The sequence below is a fragment of the Sceloporus undulatus genome, chromosome 2 (assembly GCF_019175285.1).
Source record: "Sceloporus undulatus isolate JIND9_A2432 ecotype Alabama chromosome 2, SceUnd_v1.1, whole genome shotgun sequence".
NCBI classification, from domain to species: domain Eukaryota; kingdom Metazoa; phylum Chordata; class Lepidosauria; order Squamata; family Phrynosomatidae; genus Sceloporus; species Sceloporus undulatus.
In genome coordinates this window covers 123,357,801-123,372,906 of record NC_056523.1, presented here as the reverse complement: position 1 = coordinate 123,372,906, position 15,106 = coordinate 123,357,801, and the positions used below count along the sequence as shown (strand labels likewise).

At 40.0% G+C, this 15,106-nt stretch overlaps 1 protein-coding gene across 13 annotated transcripts in view; it reads left to right on the top strand.

Moving 5' to 3' along the window:
• Positions 1–15,106, top strand: part of CACNA1A (calcium voltage-gated channel subunit alpha1 A) — a 461,089-nt gene that overhangs the window by 328,950 nt on the left and 117,033 nt on the right. For 10 of the 13 annotated variants that reach the window (XM_042448340.1, XM_042448338.1, XM_042448339.1 and 7 more), the window contains exons 26-28: positions 1,782–1,888; positions 8,466–8,477; positions 13,653–13,749. In XM_042448340.1, the coding sequence (XP_042304274.1) occupies positions 1,782–1,888; positions 8,466–8,477; positions 13,653–13,749 (216 nt within the window). The remainder of the gene's footprint in view (positions 1–1,781; positions 1,889–8,465; positions 8,478–13,652; positions 13,750–15,106) is intronic. The other 3 variants (XM_042448344.1, XM_042448343.1, XM_042448342.1) reach the window with 1 other exon arrangement.

Genomic DNA, 15,106 nt, shown 5'->3' with positions numbered 1-15,106 from the left:
GACCCTGGTTCCCACTTGAATTGATTCACTGAAGCAATTCAGAGAGGGGGGGCACGTGCTAGACCCATTTAACCTGCGTCTTTTTGACGCTGGTGTTTTCCGCATCTTTTTGGATAAATCGATTCTGCACAAGTGTGAACTAGATGCGGATTGGAATCGATTTAAATTTGCCCTTTGGCTGGCTGGAGCAGGTCCATTTTGAACCAATTCATTCGTGAATGTGAACCACAAGTGTGTTATTTTACAGGTAAAAATGTGATTGGGGCAAATGTCGTGGGAACCAAACTCCACTGTCAAATCGATCCATTGATTCGGATCACAAACCACTTTTTTTGTAAGTGGGAACGAGGCCTAAGATCTATTAAGCTGAGGTCTAAGGAGGTGGAGTGATAGCTGGGCCATACAAATCAATAGAATGTGATACTAACAGTTGTCCTCAGAATGAGATGTCTATAAATGCTCTTTTTCATGTATGCTGGCACACCATGTCCTCAGTCATAACTCCTAAGTGTCTTATTGGGGTAGGAAAGTTATCTCTCATTTGGGTAACAGTCCCAAATACAGATCTTTGCCTTGGGTCCCCTCTCATTGACTGTACCGTTTGTTGTATTTGCTAGTAGTTTTGACTTAGACCACTAGATGACACCACAGCACCTTATAAGTTATTACTGCAATTCTTCTCTGAAGATGCCAGCCACAGATGCTGGCAAAACATGAGAAATAAACTCTTGCAGAAACCAGCCACGTAGCCCGAAAACCCCACAAAAAACTATCTTCCAAACATGTTGTGCCTGGGAGTGCCTTTCAAGTAATGGCATTAGGATGTATGGGGGCTTCTGTTAATTAGTTTTAATTCAAAATCCTAGAAATTCAGTTATTTTTTTAAGGTTCTTTCATGAGTTACAGAGAGAAAAACAGCTCTTACACTGCATTTGGAGTTCCCAGCTGCCTGTTTCTTAAGTGGTCATTGCTTACTCTCACCTCTTCACAACTATTAAAGAAAGGGCATAGTGAAAATACTGAGACTTGTCTCCATTTACTGTAGCACTTGAAATGTCTTTTGGTATAATGGATGACTTGTAATAATATGTTTACCTGCAAAAGCCAGTACAACTAATGAAGAATGCTATTACAGCACTGTTTGTGCTGGCCAAATGGCCGTAATAAAGTTGTTGGTGTTGTTGTTGTTGTTGGTATTATTATTATTATTATTATTATTATTATTATAGCACTGTGGATTCTGGGAATGGTGTGGGATATGATAACTCCAGCAGCACAGAGTACTGTAAAAGAAATCACTAGTCTCATGTCCCTCCAGCCAAACTGTTTCCTCTTCCAGGGCCATCGTTGTTAAATCGGAGGGGGCGGAGATTATAGATGTGTAGAGAAGAAAAACAGTAATAATATTTTGGAATGCTAAATACTTGTACATCAGTGCATACTTCCCAAGATCTTTTAGATCAATTTCTAATATGAACTGGACATGAAAATCATTTTAATGTCATTTTCTGCATTACACATGAACACTAGATCTTGCACCTGAAGTCTGTTCAAATCATTTTTGTTTCCATACAAACCAGTCAATTTTCTTTTTCTTCACTGTCTGCTTTGTAAAGTGATCAACAAACTTGACTACTGTACCTTTATTAGAATGGAAAATGTAGAAAACTGTAATAACTCATTGATACTAGAAGACTGGTAATCTCAGTACGATAGTAACCAAGGAACTAGGCATAATGACTCAATTGTCCTGTATCTCTTTGCTTTGGTTCCTTTTGCAGATGATTGATTTAGGATTGATCCTACATCGAGGCTCTTATTTTCGGGACCTGTGGAACATCTTGGATTTCATTGTGGTCAGTGGAGCATTGGTGGCATTTGCCTTCACGTAAGTTTCTTAAGAGAGCCATAGCATTTGCTGTCCTTCACCTCTTTCTCGAGAACACACAAGCCTTTTCCCTTCTACAGTACTTGAAAAGGCTCTTGTTGAAGCTTGCTGCATGATGGGTCTTGTTAATAGTTTTTAGCACATAGCCAACTTGGTCCTACTCACTGTCCTTTCCTTCATCATGGTCCCTCTTCTGGTGCCACCATAAGTCATTGTAGTAGAGCATGGACACTCCACATGTATGCGCCCTCCCTTTGCCTTGGGATGCCTCTTGCATGTGGAGCTTCCCATGAGGGCCGTCTAGAGGAATGGCAGACTGTACTTTGTACTTTACAGGCTTCTTATTGAGTTCAAGGTTATTATGGGAAACTGAGCCACAAATCCCCAGCAAGAATGAAGCACAGTATTGCCTGAGCAAACATACAAGTGTGTGATTCTGCCTTGACTAATTAAAAGACTGAAAAAATTCTTTGCAAATAGGGCTGTACTAGCCTCTAGTCTAGGCAGACTAATGGAAACAGCTGATTAAGTGTAGAATAAGCTTATATTTACAAGTGTTACATGTAAAGAATTTCTCTATTAATTTATTTGATCGTAATCCATTACCCAAAATAGGTGAAGAAGCTGGTGTAATCTGCTCCCTTTCAGACTACAACTCACAAAATGTCCCAGACAATATGGCCCACTTACTGAATAAGGGAGTCTAGGAGTTGTAAGCTCTGCTGCTGCTGTCTTTGATTGTTCCTGCTTAGTGCTCAGCTTCCTGGTTTCTTCCTGGTACATTTGTAATCCATACACTAGGAAACTCAAAGATGTGATGTGGGGTTAGAAACAAAGCAAAAAACAAAATGTAGCTTGAGCCCACATGTTCACCCAATTCTTAAGCTGCTTTAAGTTTTCTTTGTTTGCAAAAATCTTGAATTCATTTTTCTCTAAAACAGGCTATATGACATCTTTCAGATATTCCAAACAATATTAACAAAGAGCTAAAACTAAGTCAGAAGTGAACTTTCAGCTCAAATTGTGCAAAAAAAAGGAAAACCCTAGATATCATGTTGACATCATTTGCTTTTGTTTCATTTCCACATTCTCCCCCCCCCAACTTGCCACCACTGGTTTTGTGGCATTGCATCTTCCCAGTTGCTCTTACCTCTAAATGTTCCTGCTAAGATGCTTTCTTATCAAATATTGTGACTGTGTAAATGGTAACCAGTAGCTACCAGGAAGACGCAATAATTTTCTCTCTCTTTCTCACTCCAAACATTCAAAAAACCTCCCCTCCCCAACTTTATAGCCTGGCTTATCTTTTGCAGAACTTTGACTCAGTTCTAATAGACCTGCACTCCTGAGTCTTAAACAAAGCCCATCAGTCCAGGTGGAAATATAATCTAAAGTAAATATTTCTTTAGTTATCCAGATGTATTTATAATGAATATGAAAAAATAGACCCAATACAAGCTCTGAAAAAGTACATCATTCTGTCCTATTTTATGAAGACAGCAAAGGCAAAGATAAACAATATGTGTTTTAATCTAGATTTTGGTTTTCAGCCAACTAGCTAAAGAGCCTTCTAGCTGATTTTCAGTTTCTCCTTAATAATATGTGGTGTGTAGAGATGACTTTACTTTCGCAGAGATGGCCCCAACTCTTCTTGCTCACTTTAAAATTCTCTGTCCACAGCAGATAAGCAGATAGTATCCATTATTCTTCAAAAATACTCGGGCCCAAACTGCCCCATATGTCATGTAGGTCAAATGGGGTAAATCCATACACCTATCATTCAGTTTTTAAAATGTTCTATTGATTAAGCTGCTGACTGCTAACAGGAGTTTTAAATATTGAAGACTGACTAGACATCCTGGGATTAATTTATATAAGTATCTCACAATACAATATTGTATCCCACAATACAATATCCCTCATCCCAACAGTGCTCTTTCCCCCTTCCAGATTCTTAGCACTCCCTCAGTTTTATTTTAACATGATTTTTTCACAAATTTACTCACAGCCCATATTGCTAATATTCTCTGCTACTGGGAATGGGGGTAGAATTGTTTCCAGCCTTGCACAACACAGCTACATCATGATCCCACAGAAATGTCTTAAGATTTTCTCTTCCTTTTCTTAGGATTCTCTGAAAAATTATTAGTGTGTTTGGGTGAAGCATATATTGCTATAATTAGTCAAATTCAGCATAATATATAAGCTAAACTAAACACTAATAACATAAGATAAAATGAAAATGAAAAATCCCTGTGACAATGAGGTAAAAACTGAAATAAAAGGAAAAGGGTGCTGATGTAGATACAAGTAGGAACATTATCTCAGAGTAGAGTGCAGGAGTCTTGGATTTTATTTGCTTTCTAGCTTTGATGGAAGTGTGGAATTCTAGTGGGTTGAAATCTTTGAAAGAAAATGTGGTACGCAGGCATAAGATGGTTGAAAAGGAAGAAAAAGAAAATATTTGGCTTATTTTCTTATTTAAGCAGTTCATAAAGCCCATTGTCTTCTCTGCATAACAGTTCCATAAAGTGTGTCTGATCAGACCCCAGCACCAGGTTTCCTGTGTTACCATATGAAATAATGAAATCAAAGAAAAATAGGGACATTCTACTTGTGAGGATCCCCACACTTACATCCATCCTTTGCCTGCAGGGTAGGTTGCAGCAGGTTGTGCACAAAGCATGGTTTCTACCATGATGGTTTAAGTGTGCCTTGGACCAGATGAGAACCATGTCCCCCAATAGCTACTGTAATTCTGGCAAGACAGATTGACAGCCAGTTCCTTTGTACAAATAGGTTAAAGGGGTTTGGACCAGAAGAAACTATTAGATGGTTGTTGTTGCTGTTTATCTGATATTATCAGTGCACATAACACTTTAATGAGAAGTGAATGTGGAAAAGATAACCTCTCTTGCCAAAAGTACCTTCAATTTAAAGTTCTGTCAGTTTAGGAGATGGCAAGGGAGAGCAAGAGAAACAAAAGCAGTTGCAGCAACATTTTGATTTCTATCTGTTTAAAGAGATGAAGTTGTATATGTCCTTATTCCTGTGAAATACCTTTGTCCCAGTGATATGCAAAATTAGGGAGCTCTCCTAAAGAGGGGGCACTTGTCATGATATACAGGACACATTTAGCATCAGCTCTTACTCTTACTTATTATACACATCCATATCATGTTTTTCTGTCTACAAACTATAAGGAAAGTAGGTGATGACACAACCGGCTGGATATTTTTGGATTGCTGTAGTCAGCCTTTCCCCTGTGATATTCATACTACTTCCCTCCCCTGCCTGCATGTTTTACACCCCATTTCCTGGCTCTTCCACACATTAGCAACTTTCTTCTGTAATGGGGAAGGGGCTTTGCATGGAACTGCAAAAGTGCTTATGGACTTCCCAGAACTGTCTACTTCCTGATAGCACTTGTGTGCTTGGAATTAAGGGTTTCTGTCACCAGTCTTCCTCAGGTGAGATTTAATTTGGAAGTATTTCAGTTTCTTTTCCTACTCCAGATGGCTACTGTAACATGTTACTTTGTCGTTCTGTTGAGCCCTGAGACCATTGGCAGGGTACTGTGATTACAGAGGCAGCATTTCAAACATTCGGTTATGGTTGAAGGTCACAATGCTCAGCTTCAGAAGCAGATATTATTTTTATTTGGCCTAATAAACCATCTATTATTTCACACTGGAGAGTCAATAGCAGGACCTGAGAAAGTTACTTTTAGGGCTACAACTCCCATAATCACTCAGCCACCACAGCCAGTGGCCGTTTTGGCTAGGTGATTCTTGGAGTTGTAGCCAAAAAAATTAACTTTTCCAAACCTTGGTCATGCAACTGTTTTGGTTTTGCAAATAGCCATTTGCCCAAGAAAGAGCAAAGACTCCAAATTTGGTGTTTTGTGACTCCTTCATAAAACTAAGTGATTTTTCCATCAGTAATTATTTCAAGTGAATCTAGACTAGTTTCAGTATACAGTATTTCTTGAATGGCCTGGATAGAAATGCTATTAAGGGGAAAGAATCAAGGGTCAGTTCCTAGTGCTTCCAGAGAGGCCTTTTATATTGAGGTTGCCATTCCTTACACACGGAATTTTAGAGGAGAGGTCAACAAGTCCAAGTGACTGTGGCCTAAACAACAACTTTTATGTGTTCTATATTTATAACTGCCTCTTCCACCTTTTTTCTTTCTATAAACAATTTGTTAAGGAGGAAAAGGTTAAATAGCTGCTCAATCTCTTTTGCATGTGCTAGGAATCATATATCTGTAAGCACCCACAGAATTTTTGTGAGCAGATATGTATGAACCAGTGCCATAATAATGTAAAGGCAAACTTCAGTAGTGTTGTGACTAAGATGTATGTACATCATTGCACAATAGAAGATGTTCCTGGTACTTACACAATTGAAAAGTGTAAACTGTAAGTCCAGCCTGCAACAGATGTGCTTTTCTTTCAGAGATTCAGCAAGTAGGTACATACAGTACATAAACACACCACACCAGCACAGCTTAAACTCTCAGCTTTGGAAGTCTGAGTGGAGCAGTGCCTCTACTTCAGCAGCCATAAATGAGTATAGCTGCTGATAATGGTTATCTTCCACAGCTATATAGTTGCAGATGATGATTATTTGCCACAACGATCAAGAATGTGGAGTTTGGAGTGGGAAGCAACATGCAAATAGAACCTGATCTCATTTTCTTTGATAAGCCTCAGAGAACTGCAGCTGTGGAAGAATGATAGAATACTGTTAATTTCAGACAGTAGCTTGTATTTTGAAAATTCATGCAGACAACCTTACAAAGATATTACAGGCGATGAAGTTTCTCAAGTACTTTTCACTTTCATTAAACCTCCCACCTGCTACTGCACCTTTCCTTATCTCTCCATTTTCCTGCACGGTAGATCATTGGCAATCTTATTTGTTCCTCTCTTGTCTCTCATTGTTATTCATCAGTGCCTAGAAACTTCTTTTTCAACCAGTCATGCCAGCTTCAGTTAACTGTAGAAGGATTTATATCCTGTTGTTGTTGTTATTGTTGTTGTTGTTAAGCCATTGCTATCACTTGACTGTAGTATATACCATGCCGTGTTACTTCATACTCTTACATCAATAATAGTCATACCAGTGTCTCAGCAGTTAGATTCTGGGCTGGGAACTCCTCTCTTTTAGACCGGAGATTGCATCCATCCCTGAGGAGTAGAAGCCATTGCTGTACCTCAGCTTGCTTTGTTTGTCCAAAGGATCCACAATGGTTCTGGTGGTGAAAGCATGGTCTCACCTCACCACCACAGATAAAGTAAATTAGTAGAGCTACATGAAAGAGTATTATTTACACCAATGTATGGATAGGGATCAAAAACAGCTACATTCTGTTTAAAGTCCTAAACTTTAACATCCTATTGGATTTCTCCCTTCATCGTGCAGTGAGGCTTACAGCATGATTCTGTGCATTTCTGTTTGGAAACCATTCACAATGAGTTCAGTTAGAATTATTCCTTAGGAAGTAAGTTTCGGGGTCACATTAACTAAAAACCCGACTGCTTCCCAATAGTCAGGTTGCGGGTTGCTATCGGGTATTATCACTCATAATTTCCCATTGATTGTACCAGGCGATTACAACCCAGCTGCATCCTGGGTCCCAGGCGTGCTTCAAAGGCCACTTTTCCAAAATGGGAGCATACCATCTTGGAAAAATGGCCTCCCAAGGGTTCTGAGGCCTGGGATGCAGCTGGGTTGCAATTGCCCGGTGAAACTGGCAGCAAATTACAAGCAATAATACCTACCCGCAACCCTACCATATCCCATTGGGGAGCAGTTAGATTTTTAGCCAATGCAATAATCTCCTTATTCTTTCAGTTGGTTTCTTGTATATTATCACCTCATCATCAGACTTTGCTTTGGAGCTAAAAAGAATGGAATTGTCTGGTTTTAAAACATTGCCTTCATGTGCCTAATTTCATTGTAAATTAGGTATCCACAAATTCAAGCAAGTGAATAAAGGTGATAAGTGGTAGATAAAAAAGTGTTGAAGAGTAAGAGTTGCATAAATCAAAATCAATGCTGAAAACAATAACGAGTTGCAGTCAGAATGACATTAATAAATTCGAAATAAGAGATGAATAAGCCCTTTGCAAAATTATCTAGCTGATGCATTTCACAGGTTTTTTTTAAGGGGGAATGTTAGGATGAGGAAGAACATGCAGGTTTATCCATGTTTAGTGTAAGAGATGCAAAGACATTGTTCGGTGATGCCAGAAGCTTCTACTGTGTTCAGTAACTATAACTCTAGCCTGCTGAGTTGGCGTGGAGGATTTTTCTCAACAATTGAGCTCTCCTCCTGCTCATTTTAAGTATCTCCAGTGAAACAAATGTATAACCCATAACCTCCCTCTGTTTCAAGGCAGCAGTTGAATAAGAATGTCCTGCTTGATGCAGGCACAGCAGCAAATGTGGTACAAAGGTTCCCCCAGGCAGAGCCTGGGTTTGGGTTCATTGGGGTTTATGTTGTGTGTTCTCTTTCTGATTGTTACTCACTTTCCTTGTCTCTTCCTTTCACTGCCACTTCACAACAGGAACAGCTCACGGTAAAGTCTTTCTGTCTGTCCGTCTCTCTCTCTTCTCTTTCTCCTTCTCCTTCTCCTTTTTCTCTTTTTCACTCTTTAGTATGCATTCTGTTTACCTGCGTGATTTCACTTTTACATCGCTTTGAATGGCCAATGTAACTGGAAGGGAAGACATCTTGGAGCTCTTTCTATCTCTCCAGACATCAGGCATTCCATTAGTTCTGTTGTATCTCACTCTGAATTGGAATCCTTGTCTTCTCTATCAGGATTACATTCTGGGGGGCGCGGGGGGGGAGTAATCAGTTTACTAGCAGTATAGAGTACCTGAATTCAGGATGGTACTCTGTTCATTAGCCATGATGGTCCAGCAGGCAGCCTGTTTGATTGACTTCAGCCTTGAAACCCAGCATTAAGGCAGTGGCTGGAAAAGTTATTGGTATTGGTGGGGAAACCATGCCTTGTGGGACTTTAGTAATGCCTGGCTGTCTTTGGCAGCTATGTTTGACATAGAGGAATTTCCCCAAAGCCTGGTACAATCCCTCATACTAGGCAGAAACAGCAATGGGAATTTGTTTGTGAGAGGCTTCCCCACCCCCACCCCCATCTTCCCCCATGTTTTATTCTACTGAAGTGGGCATTGGAGAGCAGTGGTGGCTCATCTATCAGGGCCAAGATCCATTGTTGGCAGAACAAAGGCCTGTTACAGACTGCCAAAATAAAGCTGCTTCGGGTCTCTTTGGAGGTATGCTATTTAAATGATGCATGGGTCCTAAGAGTCCGGAGGTTGCGCCAAAGCCACACTCCATTCCTAAGCACTGGAGTGCAGCTTTGGTGCAGCTTCCGGATTCTTAGGATGCATGCATCATTTAAACAGCATACCTCCAAAGAGACCCGAAGCAGCTTTATTTTGGCAGTCTGTAACAGGCCAAAGTGAACTAAGATGTGATATCAAGTAGGGCATCCCCATAATTTTGGAAATATATTGTTCCCTTCTGTTCTGCAAGCCAAACACACACACAACCCCCCCCCCCCCCCGAATGTTTATCTCTCTGTTTCCACCACTGCTAAATACGATGCTGGAAATGTGCAATTTGTAGGGTGTCAGGACTAAAAAGACTGCTAAAGGGATTGGGATTGCTGGCATGGGATTTGCATCTTCCTGCTTGTTGCAATACAAAATCATCAACCAGACTGGCCTTTGGGAGGATCATAATCAGAGGCTCTTCACTGAGCGGTTCTGTTGTGATTGAATATCTGCACAGTCAGATGTCTGAAAACCACCTGTCCAGGGATGACACTAAGAACAGATTTTGCCACCTTGATTGTGCAAGCTTTGTTTACTTGTCAAACCAAAAGCGTCAATTAATGCTCTCTAGTAATGTAAGTTAAGTAGCAAGTCAGTAGTCCTAACAATTTTTGTACAGTGATATTACTAAGGCATTTCTTAAGCTATCCCCACAATACAGTATATTCTATTTCTCAGAAAACTGAAATGATACACAAGCTATATTGCCCCTCACTTGGAAATTTAGCTCACTATAAGCATATGCCCTAGCATTCCACAGAGGGCATGAAAGTAATACCACTATCTATCATACAGAAAACACTTCCTTGTTTGGGTTGCCCTCCAAATTGAGAACATGAGTGATGTTCAAGAAAACAATTTTGCTCCTCAAAGACATTTCCAGTGTTCTTAACCATCAATGCTATGATGGCTTTGGAAATACTATTATGTCTGCTGTTATTCTTGTGGTGTCTTCAGGTTGTTCAGACTTATGGTGATCCTAAGGTGAATTTATCACAGGGTTTTCGTAGCAATATTTCAGAGGGGGTTTGCCTTTGCCTTCCTCTGAAGATGAGAGTGTGTGTGTTTCCAGGTCTGAGCAGGGATTCGAACCCTGGTCTCTAGAACTGTGGTCCAATTCTCAAACCACTACATCATGCTGATCTCACTATTATGTTTAGACAATCCAATATGATTGCTTTGGAGTTAGAGTTGGTTGTTGTAACATGAGAACCTGTTAAACTTTAAGAGGATAGCAAGGAAACACTTGAAGGTGTTCTCTGTACACATTCTGGCCTGAATCTCATTGTCAGTCTCAAGTAGAGTAGACCTTTTGGATGAAATGCCGAGTTGTAAATTGACACTTAGATAATTCAGCTGGCTTAGTTGGTCTGTTCTGGTTAGATTTAAGCCCCTCCCTTGTGATCCTGGTTTATAGTCAAGTGCACAAACAGGCAAATGGGAATTTGCTGACAACTCAGATCTGAAATTGTATATGAAAGAAGGAAAAATAGCACCTTGTTCAAGGCTCATTCTTATATTGAGTAGGAATGAGCCCAATGTTGCTAGCATGCTGTTCTTTCTTACATCATGGTTTTGTACTTGTTTTGATAGTGAGATTCTAGTTGGTATCTCATTTACAACATTGCTGCAAAGCTCATGCTCGAGGAAGATGAGGGAAGTTGTTTTATATTTCTCAAAGCTAGACATAAAATTGACTTCAAGAGGAAATAAATGGGGTTGAAGCAATTGGAGTGGATACATATATCTTATGTTTTCTTGTTAGCATGCATGGAGCTCTCAGCATGTGCCTTGTGAATAGAGGGGAGAAATGGACGTTCCCCTTAGAGGTCAGTGCTGGGGAGAAGGTTCTGTAGAGTAGCAGGCTGGACAGAGAATAAGAGCCAGTGCAAATGTTCAAAGTGGTATAGTCTCCTAAGGGCTGGACCACTTCAGAATTAATCTCTCCCATGTCAGAAAATGTCCATGCATCAACACTGATCTAAAATCATTATTCCTAATGGGCTAGCTTCCCACATGCAAGGGACTTTTTACATGAGAAACATTCAGATACTCTCTCTGCATTTGGACATGCTACAGTCTCAAGCAGGAATTCCTATGTGATGTTTTTCAGTGTTTCTAGTTGCCTGTCCGTTACTCTTCTGGTAGCACACCATCACAGCAGGTTGTGTAATCCATTTCTGGGGCTATGCAGCCACTCTGCATGGTATTTTTTCTTGAGGTGTTCAATACCACAAAAAGTGGGGGATTACTCCTCCTCCCCCCTGCAAAGTAAGGGGGGCCCATGAGGCTTAATAGGGATCCATGTCCAGCTTTTCTAGTTTCTGGAAAAGAAGATTTACAAATGGAGGCTTGAAGGATCATGGAGCCACATTCACAGCCATGATGAATTACCAGCCATTTTTGGTGTGGTCTGAGTGATGTTTTTCAGTGTTTCCGGTTGCCTGTCAGTTTGATAAATTTGAATAGTACTGGTAAGTGTCATTCTTTAAGCATATAACAAAAATATCTTTGACAATATATCAGCTTTATTATACATCAAAAATTGAATTATTCTGTAAATCTACTTTCTTCTTCAAATGATCTTTCACTTGCAGGTTCTTGAATTTAGCTTCCTGTACTTTTCCTATTCAGATACTACTGTGTAAGTTATCTGCAAAACAAAACAAAACTAGTGTGCAGTCCTAAAAGTGTTAACATATTTGCTGTCCCTGTGGTTTGGATTCTTGAAGCAAATGTAACATCATATATTTAGGATCATTGTTTCAGGGTATACATAGCTCTTTCCTTTGCTGTTTTTCCTATATAAGAGATTCTGTTGAAAAACTCTCATAGGCATGCACAGACATGCATGCATGCACACACCGGTCCTTCTTTTTCATGTTGATATAACCATACACAGCTTCATGTTTTCATTTTCATTTATATACCGCTTCAAGCTGAACTAACAGTGTCTAAGCGGTTTACAACTGTAAGATAATTGCCCCCAACAGTTTGGGTACTCATTTTAGCGACCTCGGAAGGATGCAAGCCTGAGTTGAGCTTGAGCCCTTTTGCTGGTATTGAACTCACAACCTAATGTTTTTGAGTGAGTGGCTGCAGTACAGGCACGGTGCACACAAATGCACAATTCAGAATATATAACAAACACATTGGGGAAGTTGTGATCTTGAGACACATGATGTACAGTGGTACCCCGGGTTACGAATATAATTCATTCCGCGGCGCCGTTCATAACCCGAAAGATTTCGCAACCCGAAAAAGCCATAGCCGCTAGCGCTGAAAGCCGCGATTTCGTGCGAAAAAGCGCCGAAAAGCACCAAAAAAATTTTCGTAAGCCGGAAAAAAAAAACGTAACCCGAAACAGTTTTTTCCTATTTAATTTTTTCGTATCCCGGAAATTTCGTAACGCAGTGATTTCGTATCCCGGGGTACCACTGTAGTTACATTTCACCACACTGTGGAGTTGTGAGATAATTGTACTGTCTTTGGAGATTTTAAGACAGCAATGCTGAGCAGTGGAGGAGGACAGACAGTGTACTACACCACATTGGTGGTGGTGCCAATGAGGATTGTATTATTAGCGAATTCTGGGATTCAGAAAGAAATTGGAACTAATTTGAGTACTTCTTTTGAATGCTTTATTGCTCTTTTTCAGGTGCTTTTAAAGAGCATCTGGGAAAGAGACATGTTTAACACTGAAATACAACTACACATCACAACACCATCTGTTTCTATTCAGTGGTTCTACTGGTAACAAGAGGCAGTTAAAGAATCAGGGAGACTGTGAAGCAAAACTATTCACTGAAAGCATCACCAGCGTCTTTTCTAATATGTGGAGCACAGGCCATGGGACTGAACGTGCTGTCTCCCTGGTAACAAGAGGGTACTAAACTTTTCAGTGCCCATGGATTAAAGCTTTTCTCAGGAGGATAATAGCTGATCAGGTGAATGGAGAGATACTGAAAGAGCACCTGAACAGATAAAGGGGTAGATGAAATTGAAAGCCTATAAAGGGAAGTAAAGAGTCTGGTAGAGTGGGTACAGGGGACTGACATTTGGAACAGATAGATGTGGCAGATAAAACAGAACAGTTTCAGGGCAAAACATTTTATTTAGGAAACGCAAAGCTTAGAAATTTAGTAATGTGGATCTTTTATGCCAGACCTTGAAGGGATTGTGGAAGACAAAAAAGAAAAGAAAAGAAAGGGATAGCAATGAGAAATAACTTAGAGGTAGTTCATTGGCATTGTAGAGCACTGTTCCAGCCAATGTCTGCAAAGCAGCAGATGCTATGAAATTATCTGTCTCTTTGGCAACCCTGCCAGTATAAAGACATGGGTCTCACTGTCTCTCCCTGCTCTTCTGCCCCACCTAACATTTCTCTACAGAGGCAGCAAAGGGAAAGACATCAACACCATCAAATCCTTGCGTGTCCTGCGTGTTCTCAGACCCCTCAAAACTATCAAGCGATTACCAAAGCTCAAGGTATGTACAGGGTAGAAATATAAGAAGATGCACCCTGGCATTGTTGTTGTCTGAGAGCAATGTGTATGTGTATGTAAAGCAGTAGCATTTAAAAGAGAAAATAACATAGGTGTGGTTAGAATGAGAATGCTGCACCCAGATTTCAGGCCCTTTCAAGAAGCATCATGGGAAATAAGGAAAGAGAGAAAGGGGCTCTTAGCTAGCACCCCTATATTCTTTTTCTGTATGCAGCTTTCATGGACAATGTCATTTGGAATGGGGGCCTATTAACTGCACCTGTTTTTTCTAGCAGGACTCCTGTGCTTCTGATATCTGTGCTACAAAGCTTTCTCCTTCCCGGTTATCTCCATGCCTGGATAAGCTGTTCCTATTAGCTTTTGGCTGTCATGTAGCTATTAAAGACACAACAGCTCTGCATGCTAAAAGGTAACAGGGGGTTCTGTGGCACCTTAAAGACTAAGAAATTTATTATGACATCAGCTTTCTTGGACTTGAGTCCACTTCATCAAATGCATGAAGCATTGATGACAGTCTTATTATCATCAACACTGCGCTGTGAATGATCACTGTGCTTACCTTACATACATTCAAGCTTTAATTTGATCGCCACAGTCTGTATTTGTTGCATTTCATTTCCCCTTGACCTCATATTTTAAAAAAATAACAATTTCCTCCACACCTATATAAATATATATTTGCAAACTGAAGATAATATTTCATGAATCTGACAAAGTGGACTCTAGTCCATGAATGCTTCCTATATATTAGTCTTCAAGGTGTCACAAGACTCTCTGTTGTTTTTATTGCAACAGACTAACACAGCAACCCCTCTGGAAATAACTAAAAGGATGGCTTCCTTCTTTTGGGGCGATAAGTCATTGTTCTGTTCTCTGGACACTGAAGTTCAGGATATTTTGGGTAATGCTGATCATTTTAATGAATGAAATCTTTCTGAGGTCATGTGAACAGGTTAGGACTTTCTGCTTCCCTTTGAATTTGCCCAGCCTGTGAAGTTGACCTCAGAAAACTTGCTCTCTGTCCCATTGTTGGCTAAGATTGGATGGGCAGGTACAAGAGACAGGGCCTTTTCCATGGTGACTATAAGATTGTGAAATACCCTTCCTCTGGAAATCCACCAAATTATCCCTCTCTTTTCACATAACTTTTGAAGATCTTTTCTTTCAATAAACGTTTAGCTGCTGTGTTAAGGAATGTTATGGTCTGCTGCTTTTATTTATTTTTTAATCATTTTAAGTGCTGATACTTTAGTATTTCATACTGCTTGTAAATTTACTTGATTTTATATTAGGTTGTTTTTTCACTTTTTTCTTTCTTTCTTTCTTTTATAACTCCTGGA